Source organism: Panthera leo, chromosome D2, assembly GCF_018350215.1.
Source record: "Panthera leo isolate Ple1 chromosome D2, P.leo_Ple1_pat1.1, whole genome shotgun sequence".
In the NCBI taxonomy this organism is placed as follows: Eukaryota; Metazoa; Chordata; class Mammalia; order Carnivora; family Felidae; genus Panthera; species Panthera leo.
The window spans coordinates 61,028,676-61,052,857 of record NC_056689.1 but is presented as its reverse complement, the minus strand read 5'-3'; the positions used below and the strand labels follow the sequence as shown (position 1 = coordinate 61,052,857).

Here is a 24,182-nt window from a genome sequence, read left to right as displayed (position 1 = left end):
AATCCCACAACTGGAGCACCTGGCTGCCTCAGTCAGTAGAGCATGTGACTCTTGATCTCGGGGTTGAGAGTTTGAGCCCATGTTGGGTGTAGAGATTACTTAAAAATAAGAAAACCTTTCTAAAAAATCCCACAATCTTCTCAAGTTTGGCAATTCACTAAAAGTATTCATAAGACTCAATTGCAGGTTATTCTCAAGGCTAAAGCATATTATAGCTAAGGATGCAGAGCAAAAGCAGCAGGAAGCTGTTCATTGGCAGAGTCCAGAGAGGCCAAACACAGGATTTTGCATCTTTCCCATCTAGGCCCACACAGACATGCTTTCTCTCTACCATCAAATTACAGAGACAAATATGGGGCACCTGGATGGCTCAGTCCAACTTCGGCTCAGGTCATGATCTTGTGGTTTGTGACTTCGAGCCCCCGCATTGGGCTCTGTGCTGACAGTTCAGAGCCTGGAGCCTCCTTCAGAATCTGTGACTCCCTCTCTCTCTGCCCCTCCCCCCTTCATGCTCTGCCTTTCTCTGTCTCTCAAAACATAAAGAAATGTAAAAAAAGACTTTTAAAATTTTTCACATGCCTATAACCCCTCAGTGATTTCTCACCTCATTTATAATAATATGCAAATAGTTTCCCTTGGTTCAAATCTCCTGCTTACTTGAAGCCTATGTCTCCAACTTATCTCCCATTCATTTGCCGCACACTTTGCTTAGGCAACTCTTCCCCTCCACCTCCATTTTCTTACGGTTGACTCCTATTATACCTTCTCCACAGGTCTATCGACTGGTGTGGTAGTTCACACTTAATGCTAGGATACTAATTGTTCTACGGTTGGGGCCAGCAAACTATAGCCCACTGTCTTTCTTTAGAAATAAACTTTTATTGGCACAAAATCAGAGTTATTTGTTTATATATTATCTATGGCTGTTTCTGTGCTACAGCAACGGAGTTGAGTAGCTACAACAGAGGCTACTCAACTGGCCCATAAAGCCAAACATATTTACTATATAGAACTTTACAGTTGCGGAGCCTGGGTGGCTCAGTTGTTTAAGTGTCTGACTCTTGATTTGTGCTTAGGTCATGATCCCAGGGTTGTGGGATCAAGCCCCACATTGGGCTCCATGCTGAGCATGGAGCCTGCCTGAGATTCTCTCTCTCCCTCTGTCCCTTTCCCCTACTTTTGCTCTCTCTCTAAAACAAACAAACAAAGTTAAATAATTAAATAAATTAAAAATAAATTTAAAGAACTTAAAGGGTGCCTGGGTGGCTCCGTTGGTTGAGTGCCAACTTCAGCTCAGGTCATGATCTCTCAGTTCTTGAGTTGGAGCCCTGGGTTGGACTCTGTGCTGACAGTTCAGAGCCTGGAACCTGCTTCGGATCCTATGTCTCCCTCTCTCTCTGCTCCTCTCCCACTCGGTTGCTTGGAAGACTTATACAAGATATGTAAAAGTGTTCATTTTCAACTGTTGGCTAAAGGACTCTCTACCTCAGTGGACCCAAACTGATCTTAAGGAGATTGTTGCTCTGTTTCAGTATCTTCCAGTGGTTTTCCATAGGCTGAGTCCTTTTCTTTCCTCAGTGGCCCTCCTGATAATAGTCTCAGCCAAGAAGAATGGGTTGCCCTATTGTGCAGGTCTAAATTGGTCTAAATTGGTCTATTGGTCTAAATTAAGCTAAACCAACATTTAGGACCTATCCATATATCCATACCCCTACCCCAAGTGACAAAATTTTGCCTTATATACTTTAAAAGATTTGGTTCTCAGAACTATCATTGGAGACATTTCGTTAGCACACACACACACACAAAAACTCTTTAATTATTATTTTATTTTTTAAGGGTAGAAAAGGGCTATCTAACATTCTTTAATACATGATAATGATGTGCACCAGACATGTATCTGTGGGTTCATGAAAGCATGTCAGAAAAAAACTGTGCTTAATCTTACTTAGTCTTTCTTTCTTGGGTTCAGTGTCATTTTACATGAAGGCTTATTATTATTATTATTATTATTCAGGAATTATTTCTATTGTACAATTTTTATGACCTCTTTTTTTGTCTTCCAAGTCTTTAAACATAATTTTGAAAAGAAAAAAAGAATGTATCATTTTCATATTTGCTACTGTACCCTCACTGTTTTTAGCTTTTACACTTAAGTCCATGATCCATTTGTGTGTATGTGTTTTAAGTAGGCTTCACATCCAGCACAGAGCCCAACACAGGGCTTGAACTCACAATCCTGAAATCAGGACCTGAGCTGATGGAGCACCTGGGTGGCTCAGTTGGTTAAGTGGCCCGATCTGGAATTTGGCTCAGGTCATGATCTCACTTTTTGTGAGTTCAAGCCCCACGTCTGAGCACAGAGCTCATTCTCATTCTCTCTCTCTCTCTCTCTCTCTCTCTCTCTCTGTCTCTCTCTCAAAATAAATAAATAGGGGCACCTGGGTGGCTCAGTCAGTTGGACATCCAACTTTGGCTTAGGTCATTATCTTGCAGTTCGTGAGTTCAAGCCCTCATCAGACTCTCTGCTCTCAGCGCAGAGCGCACTTTGGATCCTCTGTCTCCCTCTCTCTCTGCCTCTCCCCCGCTGGCTCTCTCTCTCAAAAGTAAACATTAAAAATTTTAAAATAAATAAATAAACTTTAAAAAGCTGAGATCAAGGGGCACCTGGGTGGCTCAGTCAGTTAAGCATCCGACTTTGGCTCAGGTCACGATCTCGTGGTCCATGAGTTTGAGCCCCGTATGGAGGTCTGTGCTGACAGATCAAAGCCTGGAGCCTGCTTCAGATTCTGTGTCTTCCTCTCTCTCTGCTCCCTCCCTGCTCATGCTCTGGCTCTCTCTGTCTCTCAAAAATAAATAAACATTAAAAAAAAATTTTCAAGCTGAGATCAAAAGCTGGATGCTTAACCAACTGAGCCACCCAGGTGCTCCAAGTCGATCATCCATTTCAGCTAACTTTTGTATATGGTAAGAGGTAAGGGTCCAACCTCATTCTTTTGCATGTGACTATCCAGTTATCCCAGCACCATTTGTTGAAATTCTTTCCCCTTTGGCTGTTTTGGGAACTTTCTCAAAAACCAATTGACTACAAATGTGAGGGTTTATTTCTGCCTTCTCAGTTCTATTCCATTTGATTTGCGCATCTATCATTACGCTAGTACCACAGTGTTTTTTATTATTGTAGCTTTGTAGTAGGTTTCAAAATTGGGATGTGTGTGTCCTTCAACAATGTTCTTCTCTTTAAAGATTATTTTGCCTAGACCTAGTCAACATTTTGTAACAACAACAAATGAGTATATTCATCCCCTGCCTTTAATTAGATTTAGTATAGTTCTTACAAACCTTTATAATGGAATTCTAAGGAGTCTGTTTTAGATGGGGTATTTGGAAAAACAAACAAAAAACACGTTTTAATTTGGTAAGGTACCGTGATGCTAAATACCTTTGGAATCTGACTTTTCAGAGGAATCTAAAGTTTGATTTTCTTTCACAAATACAATTTGTTGTATAACATCAGAAGACATGATCTGTAGGACTTGAGCAGCAGTGCAGAATTTTAGATCATTAGCCATGTGATCCTTGAAATTAAGACAAAGCTATGAGTTTCAGGAACCCTCACCATGTTAGCAAATCAGCACAAGAAGTAGGGTAAATAATAATATTTACAAATCAAGTCTAGACCTAGATTAGAGTCTATATTTTGGGTCAGAGTTATATCAGTAATTATTTATATAACATATTCATCTGATGATTTGAAACTGTTTTAATAATACTTTTTTTGAAATGAATATTGATACCATACAATCCTTTGTATTTTTTTTTAAATTTAAGTAATCTCTACATACAACATGGGGCTCGACCCCAAGATCAAGCATCACATGCCCTTCCAACTGAGCCAGCGAGATGCCCCAGTCCTTTACTAAAACAAAATTTTTTAATGTTTATTTATTTGTTTTTGAGAGACACAGTGCAAGCAGGGGAAGGGCAGAGAGAGAGGGAGACACAGAATCTGAAGCAGGCTCCGGGCTCTGAGCTGTCAGCACAGAGCCTGACACGGGCTCAACTCAAGAACTACGAGATCATGATGAAGTCAGATGCTTAACTAACTGAACCACCCTGGTGCTCCTGATTTTTTTAAATCTGCTTTTAAAAATTAAAGACTTTGGTGAATTGTTTATTTACAAAGAGTATCAGGAAATCACTGCAAGTCCCAAGGAACATTTAGGGGTTTCTTGATTCCCCAACCAGTCCCACAATATTGGTCATGGATCTGCTTTAAAAAGTTTGCACCCAAGGGGACCTGGGTGGTTTAGTCAGTTAAGAGTCTGACTCTTGATCTCAGCTCAGGCCATGATCTCATGGTTTGTGAGATTGAGCTTTCAGTTAGCTCTGTGCCAACATCGCAGGAACCTGCTTGGGATTCTGTCTCCCCCTCTCTCTGCCCCTCCCCTGGTTGCATGCTGTCTCTCTCTCTCTCAAAATAAATAAGCTTTTAAAATACATAAATAAATAAAAATAACAATTTTGTACCCAGAGACCCACTATCCTTCACAATCAACATTTATAATCAAGCAACAACTGCCATCTCCTAGTTAATTAATGTGTGAGCCCTTCATAACGGTTTTTAGATATGATTTTCTTTTTTTTTTTTTAATGTTTATTTATGTTTGAGAGGGAGAGCACGAGCAGAGGAGGGGCAGAAAGAGAGAGGGAGACAGAATCCCAAGCAGGCTCCACGCTGTCAGCACAGAGCCCAACATGGGGCTCGAACTCACAAACTGCCAGATTACTACCTGCACCCAAATCAAGAGTCAGATGCTTAACCCACTGAGCCACCCAGGTGCCCCTCTTGTTTTTTAAGTAGGCTCCACACCCAGTGTGGGGTTTGAATTCACAACCCCGAGATCCAGAGTCGTATGCTCCACTGACTGAGCCAGGCAGGCACCTCTAGATATGCTCTTCTGTTTGAATATCAAAGCACCCCCCCCAAAAAAAAAAAACCCTCTAGTACTGATGTTTCATCTTTTCTACAGCATCTCTGTCAGTCTAATTAATTATCATGTAAGGAGTGCAATTACTCATTGTATAGGTCCACTTCTGCTGTTTTGTATTTACACCATTTTAACAAGTTAACATTCAGGGTGAGTTCTGGCTCAATCTGGGACATGATTCAATTCTGGTGCCTTGTCAAAATGTAAAGGTCCCAGGTAAGTGCCCCAAATATAACTTTGATGTGGAAACACACTTAGATCATAATGGAGATACAAAAAATCCTCATTTTATGAAATAGATACATTTTGGAAGGCCTCACATATTATAAATATCACATAGTTAAGCCATTTACCATATGGATTAGTCGTTCTACCAGAGAAACATAAGTACTAGGACACATATTTATTAAGAGATTTATTACAAGGAATTGCTTTAAACAATCCTGGAGGCTTGCTAGGCAGATCTGAAATCTGTAGGGCAGGCCAACATGCTGGAAACTCCTGGGAAGGATTAATGCTGCAGTCCTCAGGAAGAATTTCTCTTCCTCAGGTGAATCTCAGTTTTACCCCTAAGGGTTTCAACTGATTGGATAAGATCTGTTCAGATTATATGGGATAATATCTTTTACTTAAAGTCAACTGATTGTAGATGTTAATTACATCTATAAATGCCTTCACAGCAATACCTAGATAAGTATTTGAATCACTGGGTACTATAGCTTCGCCAAGATGACACATAAAACTACCTTTCACACCCTAGGACCCACAAAGCCTGCAGATATTTCTGTTTACTAACTAAACTGCTACCCCCCATGGCAGTAATGCAAGTTCATAATTCAGTTAGCTTGCCAGATTTGAAAATGTGCAATTCTTGATTACATCTTTACAATTTTGAGGATTCTCAATATTTCACACTCTACATAAAATATAATATTAATAAAGTAGGCTCTGCGCCTAGTGCAGACTCCATTGTGGTGCTTCAACTCACCACACTGAGAGCAAGACCTATATCTGATATCAAGAGTTGGAGGCTTAACTAACTGAGCCACCCAGGCACCCCACACTACAAAATTTTATGATTAAAACGCATAGTACAAGTAATTATTTTGTCTTACAATGTTGAAAGGTGAAAAGCTATGCCTTTATCTAATGTAATCAGGTGGAAGCTCTTACAGTTTTAGGGTCATGTAAGGAGACTATCTCAGGTGTCTATGTCCCTTTCAATCTCTCTTCAACCATCCTCTTTCAATATCCTGGTCCAGTTCCCATCCCCCTTCCTCGAGGCTTTATACTCTTCCATATAGGAGGAGACATTTCCTTTCTTCCACTTTTTGAATCTTGCATACTTCAGTATCTTAGGCTTGACCAGATTTTGGCGACTACAGAGGGAGAGGGAGAGTCTAGTCCAGGGGCAATGGGTGCTCATCAAATCAGGTTCAATTTTCCCCAAATAAGCATAATGACTTGATTTCCTCACCAGTTCCCTAAGAAGTATGTACACCACTCCCAAATTAACATTGATTTTACTCAGTGACAACACATTCTCTCTCAAGTGTGATCCCCCCACCCCCAGCATTATTTTGTTAAGGAGTTTTTAACTCCTTTCTGAATCCAGCTTACAAGCATCATGACATTAGCTGGCACTATGTTAGCAAGGATAAACTACGCCAACGCCATATCTCTTTCATAAAAAAATTGGGGGGTGGGGGGTAGGAGTGCATGAATAGGTCTCAGTTCCTGCTACAATAGACCTTTGGTAAATATTTGTTGAAGTAAATATAATGACTTTCTTCTATGTGATAGGGACTCGAGGATGGTCTTTAAATGGTGATTAAATGTCCATCCTATGGCAATAAAAGATTTAATTCCTCCAAATAAACTTACATATTTCAAAATAGAAATGTCATACTTCCTCATGGAAATAATCTTGGATGAAAGAAACGCGCAATCGCCACTCAAACTTAGGTCATTATGGTTCATAATACGACATCATGATGGCACCTATTTCAGCGCTCTGTGCATCAATCCATACAGACAGAACACTGCTGTCTGGAATGGTACCAATTTTGTCATTTTCATTTTATTTTAACATTTTTAAATTTATTTTTGAGATACAGAGCACAAGTGGGGGAGGGGCAGCAGAGAGGGAGACACAGAATCCCAAGCAGGCTCCAGGCTCTAAACTGTCAGCACTGAGCCTGACCTGGGGCTTGAACCCATGAACCATGTGATCATGATCTGAGCGGAAGTCATATGCTTAACAATTTAATCATTTTAAAAAAGGGAGTGAAGAGGGACAACCGAGTGACTCAGTCTGTAGAGCACGGGACTCTTGATCTCACGGTTGTAAGTTCAAATCCCATTTGGTGTAGAGATCAGTTTAAAAAAGCAAACTGCTTAAAAATTAAATTAAATTAAAAAGGAGTGAAGAGAGCATCAGCCTTCCAAAGTGAAAACTTGATTCTTCTAAATGCGGCCATGGGCCCCACCCTATATGCAGAACGGCTCAGTGCACGCCCAGGTTTAGGTGAGGGCAGCGAACCACATTTCCCAGCGGCCCTGCAGGTCTCTCGCGCCTGCGCACTGGCAGCGTAGGCAGGTCGGCAGTACTCCCGCGCTAGCCAGCCACGGGGTCTCGTCTCGACCGGCCTCTAGCCCCGGCATGGAGAGGGTTTCGTTGGCGACGGGCAGCGCGGGAGCCGCCAGGGCCGAGGGAGCTGCGGCCATGCCGCCCCCGCCAGCCGTGTCCCCGCCTGCCCTCACCCCGGCACCCGCAGCGGGGGAGGAGGGCCCGCCGCCTTTGCCCGAGGCGGGGGCTCCCGGCTGCTCGGGCGCCCGGCCCCCAGAGTTGGAGCCGGAGCGCAGCCTGGGCCGCATGAGGGGCCGCTTCGAGGACGAGGACGACGAGTTGGAAGAGGATGAGGAGCTGGAGGAAGAAGAAGAGGAGGAGGAGGAAGAGATGAGCCACTTCTCGCTGAGGCTGGAGGGAGGCCGGCCGGACTCGGAGGACGAGGAGGAGGTATTTATAGCCCCTGCCTGACCACGCCGGGGCAGAGGGGCCTCCGGGACGAAGCCCGCCCTCCCCATCGAGGGCCGGGCCGCGCGTCCCCGGCTCGCCGTTGTAGCCCTTGGCACTCGCGTCGACCTCCACCCTTCCCTGCTCTACCTGCCCAGGCATGTGGCGCGGACTGGGCTTGTTTCCCCGCCCGACCCCCTGTCGACTCTTTGTGAGGTTCCTGCCGGTCACTTAGGCTCTCGGGGTCCGACTCGATCTTTCTGTAAATCATTATTAAATTATGCCAGGCGGGTGGGCGCGTAGGGTGCAGTGCTTCTCTTTCCAGGAACTTGCAAGTCGGACGAGAAACAGTCCATTTCTTCTACAGGGTGTTGAGAGGATGGCACACTCTTCCCTATCCAGTCAATCTCTAATTGAAAAGGATGGTTGTTTTTGTTTTGTTTTTTGTTTTGTTTGTTTAATGTGGTAGGGCATACTTCATCAAGTTGGGTAATACACCTAGCCAGTCAGAATTGACCTATTAAACGTAAACACCTGTATCTGGAAAGTTTGACCGTTTTGTAAGTATTTCATAAAGTAAGATGCTCCTCATCTGGCAGTATGCAGTATATCCAGGAGAATAAAGTCCTTTTGAAACACTGGTTTATATTGTGTTATTGTAACTTTCAGAAGTATTTTGAAGGGTTGGAGGTACTGTAATATTGTGGTGTTGCAAAGTAAGTTACATTGTTCATAATGATATGTGGGGATTATGGCTTAAGAATTTGAGAAGGCAAGGGCTTGTATTTTAAAACTACTTCCATTGCATTTGCAGCGCCTGATTAATCTCTCAGAACTGACCCCGTACATCTTGTGTTCCATTTGCAAAGGTTACTTAATAGATGCAACTACCATTACAGAATGTCTTCATACATGTAAGCATATAGTTCACATTCTGAAATGATACATTCAATTTTTGAAGTGTCTCCAAAGCATCCTAATTTAACCATTTTATTTTTCAACAGTTTGTAAAAGCTGCATTGTAAGACATTTTTACTATAGCAACAGATGTCCAAAATGCAACATAGTAGTACATCAGACACAACCTCTTTATAACATAAGGTAAGAAAAATATATAAGTAAAATTTATATTTTAAATATACTTTGTTTAATGAAAACTTCTAGTTGTGTAGTTGGGAATGAATTCTTGACCTGTTTCAAAAAGGCAACTACATATTCTCTGAAGAAATATATCTAACACACTTACTGTGTGCCAGGCACTGTGATACCTTCTGGGACCAAAAATAAATAAATAAATAAATAAATAAGCACAGGCCTCTCTTTTTGAGGGTTTTAATTCCATCAGTCAAGTTCCTGTGGCTAGTTTAGGTTTGTCATTTGGGGATAGTTAGAATTCTGCTTTTTAAAAATGATGCCTGAAACAACTGGCCTCTTTAGAAAAACCGGTGTGTCCTAGGTCATTGTGGCTTTTTCAGATTTTCAGTTCATACTATGTTTCCTAAGTGAAGAAAAATATTAAAAGTGGATTGGTTTTCATTTGTTCAGCAAATACTATTACGTTTTTACTATCTTTCTAGAAGAATGGTTTGCAGATGATGCACAGAAGTTCAAAATCCAGTTTCCGCACTCAAGCTCATATTCTTATCAGGAGAATAAGAGAGTCCACATGGAACAATTTAGCAAACCATTCAGTAGTCTGTGATTACTTATGATTACATATAATTAATGACTTGAGGTTCTCACGGTTGAGAACTGGTGCTACCTATAAAAGTAACTCACCTCGGGGGCGCCTGAGTGGCGCAGTCGGTTAAGCGTCCGACTTCAGCCAGGTCACGATCTCGCGGTCTGTGAGTTCGAGCCCCGCGTCGGGCTCCAGGCTGATGGCTCGGAGCCTGGAGCCTGTTTCCGATTCTGTGTCTCCCTTTCTCTCTGCCCCTCCCCCCCGTTCATGCTCTGTCTCTCTCTGTCCCAAAAATAAATAAAAAACGTTGAAAAAAAAATTAAAAAAAAAAAAAAGTAACTCACCTCTGAAAAAGGAGATATCCACTCCCAAGAGAAAGCAGTTATTTACAAAGAGCATCAGTTATTCTCACTCTGTACCAAAATGCATTTTGCTGAATTCTGAGGTATTCTCCATCCTTTCCTTTTATTAGGTTGGACCGACAGTTACAAGACATAGTGTACAAATTAGTGATCAATCTAGAGGAAAGTAAGTTTATTTTATTACATGGTTGTGAACCCCAGAATCTCTGCTGACTCTACTAGTTACATTTTAAGTGTAATTTAGTCTGTGTTTTATCATTTTTTAGGAGAAAAAAAGCAAATGCATGATTTCTATAAAGAAAGAGGTCTAGAAGTACCTAAACCTGGTAAGTTTGGGTGTATACCATAATGTATTTATAGATTAAAGACCACTAACTTAACGAAATTTATTCCCTATGAAATTATTTTTGGTGATAGCTTGTTTTCTTATGCTCAAAGAGCGAGAAAGATGATGAAATTAATGATGTGTAATTCAATTTAATTAATTATAAAAATTAAGGAGTACAGGCTCTGGAGCTAGATGGTCTGAGATTGATCCTAGCCCTGCCACTTTCTGTGTGACTCTGACAAATTACTTCAATGTCTCAGACTCCTCATCTATAAAGTAGGGATAATCATAGTACTTCCTAATATTGTTGTGAGGATGCATTGAGTAATACAAAGCACTTAAAACAGTGCCTGGAACATAGTAACTGTTCAGTTTTTGTGATGATGGTGATGTGATAGCTTAGAAATTAGATAAATTTGTGTTTAAGTCCTGGTTCTTCCACGTACTATATATTGCCTAATCTCACTTGAATAGTAATCTCCGTTTTTTTACAGTTTTAAGTAAAAAAAAAAAAAAAAAAAAAAAAGGCAGTATACCTATGTCATGGGATCATGATTAGGGTTAAATGAGAATCTGCACGTGCAGTGCTCAACATGACCCCTGAGCCCTTGCACACAATAGTGCTTGTTAAGGATTATCTACAACGGTTGTGTTATGAGCCCTCTCTGTGGCCCTGATAAACCAGCCCTGTATACCTGCCTTCCATTGTGGAGTGGTCCCCACGTGCAATTTCACTGGCTTTGACAGATTATTTAATGTTATTAAAGGGAGATTGAGTGCATTATCATCTTTTAAATAGTCAACATAGTTATAATATCTGTGTAATATTTTTCAAAGATCTCAATTCATGAAACTTTTATTCTAACCCAACTTTTTTGTTTGGCTTTTAAATAGCTGTTCCACAGCCAGTCCCTTCGAGCAAAGGAAGATCTAAGAAAGTCTTAGAATCAGTGTTTCGTATCCCACCTGAACTTGATATGTCTTTACTACTAGAGTTCATTGGGTGAGTACCCTTATAATCTCTCTACCTCTTAACCTTAAAATAAAGAATTTGTTAAGTCCAACAGTTATGAAATCATCCTTAACGTAGGTAAAATCAAATTTTTGTGATATCCTTTTAAAAATTAATCATGAAATATTTAAGACTTAGAAAAAGGTCTAAAGAATAGCACTATACCACTTCTGTCACCATCATCAGGCTTAAGAAATACCGCACGCTCGTATGGCACAAACCCTTCGGCCACCCCTTCCTGCTCATCCCTCTGTTCTTAGAGGTTAATAACCAGGCTCCTAAAAGTAATGATTGCGATTCCCATGGTTTCTTAAAATATGTTTATCACACGTATTTATCCTTAAGCAATGATGTAGAATTGCTTTTGCCCATTTAAAAACTTTAAATGGTATCACTGTGTTTTCCAACTTGTTTTATTCACTCAGCATTGTGTGATTCATCCATGAGGAAATGTGTAATTCTAGTTGATTCATTTTCACCATTGCCTGGTATTCCCTTAAAATAAATATACCGTAATTTATCTTTTCTTGTACAGTTGAACTTATAGCTTGTTTCCAGTTTTTTGTTTTTTTTTTTTGCTGTTATAAATAATGTTGCTTTAAACATTTTTGTACGTATCTCTTTGTGTATATGTGAGATCGTTCTCAAAGAGTTTAGATTTGCTGAGTTTTAGGATATATTTGTTTTCAACTTTACTTGGTTTTGCCAAATTGTTTTCTGAAGTGGTTGGATATCTTTCCAATTGATATAAATTGCTTCTTTCAAACTTTATATGTAGCATATGGTATATTCTATTATATTGCAACATTGTTAAATACAGTATCATCATAGAGTTGGCATGTATCAAACTGCAGTTTTCAAAATTCTTACATAGTTTGCAGAATAAACTAACATGCTTTTTTTAGAAAATCTAGATTTTCCATTTTGTGTCACTGATGACTATTTTACTTTTCAGTAACTTTCTCCTTATAATTCTAGATTGCCTGTATCATCTATTTAGTATTTAGCTTGTGCTATGTTGTGTTTACCTCTTTATGTGGTCAGTCACCCTATGTTCTCGGCTGATATTAAGGACACCTAAGGGGCGAGAACACAAAGCCCATGTAGTAGTGGTTGATAACAAAATAATCCCTTTGGAGGAATGAACAGAAACTATGTAATACCAAACTTTAAACAAGCAATTTCTGATAATAAAAAATGTGTTCCAATCTAAAAAGGACCTGGTTAAATAATGGTATATAGCACATGAGTATGTGCTAATGTAACAGCATATATGCTTAAATGGAACAATCAACAAAATAAGAGAATACATCGCATGTGCCCATGTATGGTTTTTTTTTAAAGAGCATGGTGGGAAATATGTGTATATACATTTCTTTTTTACATGTACAGATCATTCCTGAAAGGACATATAAAAGAAATGTTAATGTGTTAATGGCAGTTGCCTCTAGAAAAGGGCAACTGAAGTCTGTGAGTCTCCAGTAGGGAAAAAGTCTTTTCGTTGTGTTTGAATTTTTACTATGTAACCTGATTTTTTGTAAGTCTGTTTAATTAAAATTTGAAAACTGAAAGGAGTTTATATTTCTAAAAAATATTTTGGGGAAATGTAAGGTTTTCTACTGGTACACAGTAAGAACTGATGATCAATTTTTTATACATTTTTTGAAAAGTGGCAGGGATGTAAAGATGGCAAATAAGTGATGGGTATGCCACCATTACCTCTGTCTTTGCCCGCAGCAGAAATCAATAATAAATCATGGCAGGCTTTCCTGATGAGTGAGGATTGACCACAGTACTCAGGGCAGTCATTAACACTTACCAAATTTGTTTCATTAGCAAATTTTCCCTGCTGTAGAATAAAGAGCCCTCATGCTCTTTCCCTGCCATGGGGAGTCCCAGGGAGGCGGAGGCTCTGTTGCACTCAAGCTTCGCTCCACCGGTAACCCACCACCATGGCTGAGGAAGGCATTGCTGCTGGAGGTGCAACGGATGTTAATACTGCTTTACGAGAGGTGCTGAAGACTGCCCTCTCCCGCGATGGGCTGGCGTGTGGAATTCGCCAAGCGCCAAGCCCATCTTTGTGTGCTTGCATCCAAGTGTGATGAACCTATATACGTCAAGTTGATGGATGCCCCTTGTGCTGAATACCAAGTCAACCTAATTAAGGTTGATGACAACAAGAAACTAGGGGAATGGGTGGGCCTATGTAAAACTGACAGAGAGGGAAAACCCCATCAAGTGGTTGGTTGCAACTGTTTGGTGGTTAAGGACTGTGGCAAAGAGTCTCAGGCCAAGGATGTCATTGAGAAATACTTCAAACGCAAGAAATGAACAAATAAAAGACTTGGTTCTTGTTCTAAAAGAAGAAGAAGAAGAAGAAAAAAAGAGCCCTTGCTTGGAATAAGGGAGGATCTAGGTTTAAATCCTAGCTTTTCTGTTATCTAGTTTTGTAAACATTAACAAATTGCTTTTTGTTTATTCACAAGATGTTAAGGTCCAGCTACATACCAGCACAGCACTCTGCTAGTGGTTGAGAATATGGGTTTGAAGAAGTCAGCCATGGCCTTTGCCCTCACAGAACTTCTAGTCTCAGAGCTTCAGCTTCTCTATCTGTGAAAAGAAAGAATTGAGCCTTTTGTGTTGATGATTATGATGAGTAGTCTGACTCATAATATAGCCCTTTATCCATTTTCAACTGGTTGAGGGGAAAAAAGCTTTCAGAGTGGCAAGGAGTCTTTTTGAAAGAAAGCTTCCAGAAGCAGAGAGTCCTTTTGAAGTCACCAGTCCCCAGAGTTCACTACATGGAAAAGCTTTTATGTTCTCACAGAAGTCAGGCTACTGAGGGTAACGCATAGGCAGCTCTCTCATGGCAGGACAAGCGCAGATGAGTTTTAACCTGATGCAAGTACAAAAGCAAATTTGGTCCATCTGTTGACCCCACTTGAGTTGGAGGAGCAAAAAAAACCGAGGTAGGTTCATCTCGTGGGCAGTGACTTTTCAACCACTGGAATATGAAGCTAGGTCCCCCCCTAAATTGGGTATGCGTGTCTTGTGATATTTAGATAGTCTTGTACTTCTTGTTTTTGTTCTTCAGTTTGTGTGTGAAGTAGAAGATTATAAAAAGAAATAACCTCAGGCAGGCAGTATAGTGTATATAGAAACCATAGACTTTGAAAAGTCTCAGTAACTAACGGTATATAACCTTTGGGATGTAGCTGAATTCTCATCAATTTCTGTTTTTCTAAACTGGGGATCATAATAGCATCTAACAGGAGTGTTTTAAGTATCAATTTATGGTATTCCTACCATGTCTAAACTATTAACAATGTATGAATATTGAAATAATGCAGGGTCATTCAAAAATAAAGGTTAAAGTACTCTGTGGTCCTGTAATATGTACATCTGCCTAGTGAATAAAATGGACTCACATGAGATCAGTATGATACAGCCAAAATTTAATGCAATCTTCAGCTCAGTAACACTTAGTCGACCAGGGAGTTGCTATCCAACTGTACGCTGTATTAATCCAACTAGTGTATTATGTTGAGCTCTGGGCACTACATTTTAAGAGAGAGGTTGGTAAAATGAGGTGTAACCAGAATAGCAAAAAGTTAGAAAACCATGTCATATGTGGTAAGGGAAGGAACAAAAATAGTCTGAAAAAGAACAATCCTAAGCCCCTTAAATTAATTTCAGATCTTTAGAGGGTTATCATATAAAAAGAAAAGTTGGATCTAGTTCACAAGAGTACCAAAAGACAAAATTAGGACTAGTAGGTGTAAGTTACAGGGAGAAACATGTTTGATTCAGTGCGAGCAAGCCATTTCTAACCAAGTTGCCCACAAATGGAATGAACTAACTTGTCAGTTGAGAAGTTCTCTCTTTAGGTGCTTAAGCAGAAGCCAGATGACTGTACATCATGGATTCTATAGAAATAATTCTTGTAACAAGTAGGATATTTTATTTTACAACGCTAAGTTTATATTATATATTTTAGGTTTATATTACATTCATATGTATATATATATAACATTTATATTAACATACTGTGTGCTTATAATGTAGCTTTTATGTTATCTTTTAATATATTTCTTTATTATATTTGTATTATAAGAATATTTTGTAGATGATGCAATTGTGGTCTGGCCTACTCTTCACAACACTATAGGAAAGAATGTGGGTTCTGATGCTAGGTACACATGAGTTGGAAGCTTTATCACTTAGTAGCTCTGTGACCTTAAGTTACTAAACCTCTCTGAGGCTAATTTTCCTTATCTGTAGAAGGGAGATACTAATACCCGATATGCAGGGCTATTATGAGGACTAAATGAAAAGCATGCATCTTCTATGAAGACCTAATACAATGGCTGTGCATAGTAGATGATCAACAAAAGTTAGAGCCTATTGTCTCCTCATGACATAAATGTAATGGACTTAAGAAGTCCCTTTGCACTTCTAGGTGAAGAGCAAACAGCAAATCATGCCCATTATGCTATAAGCAAACTAACGAAATCTAGTAGCCTTCTTGTAAGAAATCTATCTTGTAAAGGTTACTGTAAAGAGAAAACACATTAATTATGATAGGAAAAAAAGAAGTCTGACTTTAAATTGGAAAATGTTAAAAAAAAATAAATTGGAAAATGTTAGAATGTAACATGCGGGGGAAACCTAAATATTAAGGATATACTCTTCACTCCTGGAAGTATACAAAGTAGTGTAAAATAGCGGAGAAAACTGCCTTTACCTTCCAGTAGGTGGCAGACCTGACAACCACATTTCTTTATTTCATAAAAGGGTAGGTGGTGGCGTTTTAAGATTAAATTGATGTTCCTCGAGCATTTATATCCATGTTATTTTTCTGTGTTTTATGATTTAACGTATAGTTTAAAATGTTGATTAATTTTGCTTTCATTTTTCAGTGCTAATGAAGGCACGGGACATTTTAAGGTATTTTATTTTCATTTACTTCACAGGAAGACCCTGTAGTACACAATTTGGTAGTCAGATTAGCAATCATGGAGATTGCTTTCAATTCCAGTAGTGTTTTGTGAATAAAAGTGGTAGAAATACGAAGTACGTTCAGTAATGCTGTCATAATAAGTTTATGAGAAAAGAGTTAATACGTAGGGATTTGTTATTAATACAGGACAGTGGTCTAAGGAAATAGAAGTGAGATATTTCTAAAACTCTAAAACCAAATACTAGGATAATTTGGTGATTTAAAAAAATGTTTCAAAGCATTTTTTGCATGGTTGGCATTCGGTTAAATATGAGCTTAAATTTTTATTTGCACATAACATTTTGGGCTCAAGGTAACCTGCCCTAACTTGTAACTTCATTTACTGAATTTTTAGAAGAATGAACTCCTTTGTAACATACGTAAGTTCAGAGTTGTCTCAAAGGCTCTATTATCACAGGTCCCATTGTACACAGTGTTGCTCCTATAGGATGAGTCATTCAGGAAAAGCTAACTTTTTTTTTTTTTTTGAAAAGGTAACTTTTTAAAAAGGGTTAAATCAGGCCTTGTACTTACTTGGGATTGTAAATATATAAGGAAATAGCTTTGATCTGTTTGGATTTTTAGTGACTTTGTCAAAGTCTGTACTAACACTTGGGTGGATTATATCTGGTTCGGTATACTGTTTTGTGAATACAGTTGCTGAGAGACATGAACTACAGCACAGGAGTAGGTGGCTACTTCTGTGGATGAAGTATATTATAGATGTTTCCTAGAGATCAGAGTGATGGAGGGGATGCAGTGTTAAGTTTGGTAACTTTGAATTTATTCTAAGTTGTAAAAAATCAAATTTATGGCAATTAACTTTAGGAAGTTCTTTCATAGTAGTGTGGTGGGTGGGAAAGTGGCATATAAGTTTCTGTATGGGTCAAGTATAGTGTCCTATGCTCCTAGAGTTTGCTAAAGATATTTGTCCAATCATCTGTAGTAGCCAGACACCCAAGAGAGTGTAAAAACTTCATGAAGAAAGAGCTAGAAATTAATTAGCCTGTTGCTTCCACAAAAGCATATGGACCTAGAATATTTAAGTAGTTCCAATCCTAACACATTAGAAAAACATGACAATACCACCTGGAAAGTATTCTTGCCAAAACAAACAAATGTTATGCTGATCACACTCCTAGATTTAATTACTAATTTACAAGAAATCCAGGGATGTTAAATGACACTGTAAGAATATAATAAGCCAAATCTAGACAATGGAAACAATTCTGTTTGTTCAGAATAAAAGGGAGAGGTGAAGAGGGAACATATAGATAGGATGATTAATTAAAAGAGACTCAAGGGATGTAACTAACTACAATGTATGGAGTTTATTTGGATTTGATTTGAAAAATGAACTGTAAAAAATTTATGAAAAAATAGCCCCAAATTGGAAACACCCCGAATATCCATCAATTGATGAATGAATAAACACAGTATGATATATCCATACAACAGAGTATTATTTGGCAATAAAAAGGAATCGAGTACTGATACATGCTACAACATGGATGAAGTTTTAAAATATGTTAAATGAAAGAAGCCAGGCACATATGCATGATTCCATTTGTGTGAAATGTCTAGAGCAGAGAAATTCATAGTAACAAAGTATTATAGATTGGTGGTCGCCGTAGTCTCAGGGCAAAGGGAGAAACTGGGAGTGATTTCTAATTGGTGTGGGGTTTCTTTTTGGATGATGAAGATGTTCTGAAATTAGATAGTGGTGATGAGTTGCACAATTCTACCAATAAACTAAAAACCATGGAATTGTATACTTTAAAATGGTGAATTTAATGATATATGAATTATATATCAATAAAGCTGTAAAACTTTTAAAAAGTAAGCCAAGATCTGATGGAAACTTTGAATAGAATTATTGTTCATAATATATTTAGGGTATGTATTTTGAGAGTATAAAAAATGTATCGATAAAAATATATGCATAAATTGGAATTTTAGTTTGAGTCCGTATTTGGTTTAAATTTTTTTCATGAAATCTGTGTTTTATTTTTGTTTTCTCTTTAATGGTAGCCATAAAAAGAGTAAAATCATTTCCTGCTGGGTGAGAAAATTGAGACAATGGGTGAAATTTGAACATATACTAGATATTTTTTGATATCGAGGGATTTTACAGTATGATAATGGTATTATGTGTTTTTAAAGAGCTCTTACCTTTTAGGGATACATACTGAAGTATTTACAAATGAAATAATACATCTGGGGTTTGCTTCAAAACTAATGGGGGCAGGAAGTAGTTGCAGTAGGAAATGAGTGGGGTATATTTAAAACAAAATTGGCCTTGAGTTGGTAAAGCTAGGTGATGGTATATAGGAGTTTGATGATACTATTCTCTTATAGTTTTGAGGCATTAAATTTTCAGTTTTAATTGATGATACAGATGTTAATTTATAGGTTTTATGCCTATGAGAAGTGATGATGAATCTGTTGGTTCATATCTTTGAGTTTAAATAAATATGTCTGAGCAGGTTGTTAAACTCTTTACCATGTAGACCTGTAGCATGAAAGTCATAAAACCTGTTTGCTATATTCAATTTCAAAGTGTTTCACAAGGCAGTAATACAGTCCAGATAATTTTTCCCAGGAGTCATTTTTTTTTAACTTTTAATTATGAAAAATTTTAAACATAGTGAAAAGTAGAACCTCCCTGTCACCCAGCTTTACCAGTTAACTAATGGCCAATTTAATCTGTACCTCTGTCCACTTCCCTATTATACTGAAACAAATCCCCAGCATTTTGCCACTTCATCTGTAAATATTTTAGTATTTAAAACAAAATTTTTTTTATTACTTATTTTTGAGAGAGAGAGAGAGACCGAGCCCGAGCAGGGAAAGGGGCAGAGAGAGAGAGAGGGAGACACAAAATCCAAAGCAGCCTCCAGGCTCTGAGCTGTCAGCACAGAGCCCAATGCAGGGCCTGAACCCATGAGCTGTGAGATCATGACCTGAATCGAAGTTGGACACTTAACATATTTCAGTATTCTTGAAAGAAGAGTCTCTTTTTTTTTTTTTTAACGTTTATTTATTTTTGAGACAGAGACAGAGCATGAATGGGGGAGGGGCAGAGAGAGAGGGAGACACAGAATCCAAAGCAGGCTCCAGGCTCTGAGCCATCAGCCCAGAGCCCGATGCGGGGCTCGAACTCACGGACCGTGAGATCATGACCTGAGCTGAAGTCGGATGTTTAACTGACTGAGCCACCCAGGCGCCCCAAGAGTCTCTTTTTTTTAATGACCATGTATCATACCAAAAAAAAAAGTTACAAAAACGTCATTGTCATGAAAGATAAAAATAAAGTGGCAGAGCTATTCTTTATTAAAGATTACAGAAACATAACAAAATGCAATGTGTGATCCTTCACTGATATAAGAACAATTTACAATGGGTATTAGACAATTTATAAAAGAATTTGGACTATTTAGATAATTGTGTTGTATTAATGTTAAATTCCTGAATATTATATATGTTTCATGATAATTATATTGTAGTTATACAGGAGAGTCCCTTTATTCTGAGAAAATAATTGCTAATATGTTTAGGAGTAAAATATCTCAGTGTATGCACATAAATCATGTGGTCCAATAAAAAATTAACATGCACATATACATACATGCATGTAGATTAGAAGAGATAAAGCAAATACCGCAATATATCAACAGTTTGTAAATTAGGTGAAAGCTATCTGGGTCTTCATGGTACTATCTTAAAACTTTGTATGTTAGTCATTTTACAAAAGGTTGGGGGTGGTGAATGAGATAAATTAACAATATTTTTAAGCTTATTTATTTTGAGACAGAGAAAAAACAGCGGAGGGGCAGAGAAAGAAGAGAGAGAGAGAATCCCAAGCAGGCTCCACTCTGTCAGCACAGAGCCTGATGCAGTGCTTGATTTCACGATCTGTGAGATCCTGACTTGAACCGAAATCATGTCAGATGCTTAACTGACTGAGCTCCCCAGGTGCCTCCAAATAACAGTTTCTTACTGTGAAGTACCTATTCATTGTTCAAATTTTTCATTGCGTCAATTACAGTGGGTGTTTCTCTCTCTCTCTTTTTTTTTAAGTTGGTATATTTTAAGAGTGTGTGTGAGTGGGGAAGAGGCAGAGAGAGATGGAGAGAGAATCCCAAGCAGGCTCTGCCCTGTCAGCACAGAGCCCATTGTGGGGCTAGAACCCCACATGTGGGATCATGACCTGAGCTGAAACCAAGAGCTGGTCGCTTAACCAACTGAGCCACCTAGGCACCCCACTTTTTTTTTTTTTTTTTTTAAACACTTTAACTCAGGATCCAGATGAAGTTCACACATTGTGATTGGATATGAATGTCTTCAAATCTTTAGGTTTTCCATTTCTTTTTTTCTTGCAGTTGTTGATGACAAGGAGTCATTTGTCCTGTAGTTTTCTATAGATTGGGTTTTGATGTTGTATCACTGTGGTATAATTTGGCATGTTCTTCTGTCTTCTATCTTTCCCATAAACTGATAGTTAAGTTCAGAGTGTTGATCATACAGGTTTGATTTGAAGGGATCAAGAATACATCATAGGTGGTGTTTCTGTCTATCTAGAGGCACATAATATCTGGTTGTCTGGATCTCTTTATGTTAGCAACCATTGGTGCTCAGTGTCTAAGCCCATTAGCTTGATAGGGTTTGGAAAATGATGCTATCATTCCTGTTTTTTTAAGATTTTAATTTAAAATAATCTCTGCATCCAATGTGGGACTCAAACTCACAACCTCAAGATCCAGAGTCGCATGCTCCACTGACTAAGCCAGTGAGGCCCCCCCACCGCCCCCACTTCTTTTACTAGTTAAAATACCTTTATAAAGAGAAACTTTCTTTCCTCTATTTGGTTAGCCAGTGGAATCGTTTTTATAGGAAAGGCAAGATAAATGCTTGATTCTTTCCCTTTACTTACCAAGCTCAGAGTAATGAGTTGGTTCATGAGCGTACTCCAGTCTTGACCAAATCAAATAGGTTTTCTTGTTTTTGTTTTTACTTTAGTGTGAACTCCTAAATTTAAACATATTTGTGATTTAAACCTATTTTATTTATTACCTTTATTGGTGTTCAAATTGTCCTATCATAGGTATCATAGTCTGTAATACTTTCTTGCTATCTGATATGACAAGATGTTCTATGTTCAACTTGTACATCTCTTGTCCCCCAGACATGGAATTAGTCCTTTCTCCAAGGTGTCCTAGTTCCTTTTGGTGTTGTTTTTTTTTTTTCCTTAATGTTTGTTTATTTTCGAGACAAGGAGAGGGAGACTGAATATCCAAAGCAGGCTCTGTGCTGACAGCAGAGAGCCCAATGTGGGGCTCAAACCCACAAATTGCAAGATCATGACCTGAGCGGAAGTCAGACGCTTAACCAACTGAGCCACCCAGGTGTCACCCCTTTTGGTGGTTTTTAAAAATCAATCTGGCTACTGGGGGTTCACCTACCTATTGGGTACATAACAGTTTCTAGGCCTTTTCAGTTGACAGAAATAGGAATTTTTTCAAGGTAAAGTGTAATTATGCGTTGGTATCATCTCTTTAAAAGATCTGTTTAGTGGTATGCATTATCTAAAGCAAGAAAATAACTTTCCTAAATCTCCCTACAGATCTAAACTAGCTTATTCAACTTTCTTATAAAATTGGCCTTTTGTGTTATAGATGGTAGGGAAGATTGCTGTCTGTGCTTAATTTCAAAGAGGTATAAATCTGGATTTTTTTTTTTTCCTATTTACAGATGGTAGGAGACTATGAGGTGTAGCAGAAAAGATAAGAGTTGACTATGTAGGTGAGAACTGTTCTAGAGCTTTAAGCAAAACAACAAAAACAAAAAACCCAAATTGTCTTCTAAAAAACTGAATGTGAATTATATGGAGGAAAAATCCAGTTAACTTGTGAACCTGGGGCATGAGGACTAAGTCAGCCACATGAGAACCCTGGCTTTGAAAGCCAAGACACGTTTTTTTTCTCTTTCAGGTGTTGGCAGATCTCATAATTCTGTTCTAGGTGATCTAAAAAGTACAGTATTGGGGCATCTGGGTGGATGGCTCAGGCAGTTAAGCCATCTGACTTCAGCTTGGTCATGATCTCACAGTTGGTGAGTTCAAGCCCCACATCAGGCTCTCTGCTATTATCACAGAGCCTACTTTCAATTCTCTGTCTCTCTCTCTCTCTCTCTCTGTCCCTCTGATGCTCGCTCACTCTCTCAAAAATAAACATTTTTTAAAAAAGTAAAAAGTAATAGTATTTATAACTTTAGCTAAGTTGGATTAATTTTAACAAACGCCTGGGGTGAGGTGTTCACTAAGAATTTAGAAATGAGAGAAATTGGACTGTCCTCTGCTGGTATACCTGAGGTAAGCCCAGGGAATTAACCTTCAGAAATGCTCTCTAGTTCAGCTGAGCGTCTGACTTTTGATTTCCGCTCAGGTCATGATCCCAGGGTTGTGGGATCAAGCCCTGTGTCCAGCTCCATGCTGAGTTGTGGAGCATGCTGAAGATTCTCTCTCCCTCTGTCCATCTACCGCACTCATTTGCTCTTTCTCAAAAAAAAAAAAAAAAAAAAAACACTGGTTGCCAGACAAGCATAGCTAGATAATTCAGAATAGCAGCTTCTCAAGGTCCTTGATAGGATTCTTATGCTAACCAGTGCCACCTACAATGAGATATTTTCTTGGGGACTCCACCTGGGGCACGGCTGTACCTCCTTAGACTGCTTTAGCTTTGTGAGATGATTCCTGTACTTACAATAAAAGAGCGTGAAACTTTGCCATTTTTGTCTAGATTGAATCAGTATCCCATAACCATGGGATGAGGGTCTCTTATATAGACTTTCTTATGTAAGAGTCAAGTTCTTTTACATAAAGAGTGAAATGATCACAACACACCAGTAGTAAATATGTGCCAGGAATTGTTAATAGTTATTTACATACATTAACTCACCTTCCTCTTGATAAAATCTGTGAGATGTAGTAGGTGCTATTATTGTCTCTTTCACAAATGGGGACAGAAAGGTTCATCATCTTGCCCAAAGACTTAGGGCCAGACAATGGCAGAACCAGGGTTTAAATGCAGGGGGTCTGTTTCTGGAGTATCTGTGCTTAACACCTATGCTGTCTGCTGCACTGTGGTAATAAGGGGTAGCGTTACTATAAGGGAATATCTTAAGGAACCAAACTACAGATAAGAAAGCTTGTCATTTGAGACAAACGTGCACCTAATCTATTGTTCATGTATTCCTAAAAGGTACTCTTTTAGTTCTGATGACCTCAGCTTTTCCTTTGTGTTAGAGAGTAACATCCTTAAAACTGCCTTGGAGATGGAGTGCCTGGCTAAGTGTTAGCTTTTCCTTTAAGACACTGTGGCGTCTCCCCTATCACCTTAGACCATCGGATCAGATTCCAGCCACATATGTCTAGATGTCAGTCTTTTTATTTTCCTCTTAAAAAAGAAAACCGTTTATTTTGGAAAATTTCACACTTACACAGAAATAGACAGAATGGTAAAATGAATGCCCATGTACACGCTCAGCTTCAGTAATTATAAACTCACGGCCAATCTCGTTTCATCTATGTCTTCACCACTTCTCACAATTTTAAAGCAAATCTGAGACATTTTTATCAGTAAATAATCAGATTTGTTTCTAAGAGATAAGGACTTTTTACAAACAGAATAGGGGTACTACAGTTTTGAAAACTAATAGTAATTCCTTAATCAAATATCCACATGCTACTTAAATTTCCAAAATTATCTCATGAAAATTATTGTATAGGTTTGTTT

The 24,182-nt window shown here is 38.6% G+C and overlaps 1 protein-coding gene, 1 long non-coding RNA gene and 1 pseudogene across 2 annotated transcripts in view; 2 read left to right on the top strand and 1 right to left on the bottom strand.

Annotated features, from left to right (window-relative positions):
• Positions 1–7,646: 7,646 nt before the first annotated feature.
• The window catches only part of PCGF6 (polycomb group ring finger 6), a 34,282-nt gene continuing 17,746 nt past the window's right edge, over positions 7,647–24,182 (top strand). The window contains exons 1-7 of the mRNA XM_042907581.1: positions 7,647–8,010; positions 8,822–8,921; positions 9,012–9,108; positions 10,161–10,216; positions 10,317–10,376; positions 11,273–11,381; positions 16,310–16,337. Of these exons, the coding sequence (XP_042763515.1) occupies positions 7,654–8,010; positions 8,822–8,921; positions 9,012–9,108; positions 10,161–10,216; positions 10,317–10,376; positions 11,273–11,381; positions 16,310–16,337 (807 nt within the window). The 5' untranslated portion in view covers positions 7,647–7,653. The remainder of the gene's footprint in view (positions 8,011–8,821; positions 8,922–9,011; positions 9,109–10,160; positions 10,217–10,316; positions 10,377–11,272; positions 11,382–16,309; positions 16,338–24,182) is intronic.
• Positions 9,291–14,231, bottom strand: LOC122201695. The gene is made up of 3 exons (XR_006194305.1): positions 13,899–14,231; positions 10,033–10,206; positions 9,291–9,505 (listed from the first exon to the last, which is right to left on the bottom strand). It is a non-coding gene; the product is annotated as an uncharacterized LOC122201695 (long non-coding RNA).
• Positions 13,248–13,895, top strand: LOC122201693 (annotated as a pseudogene).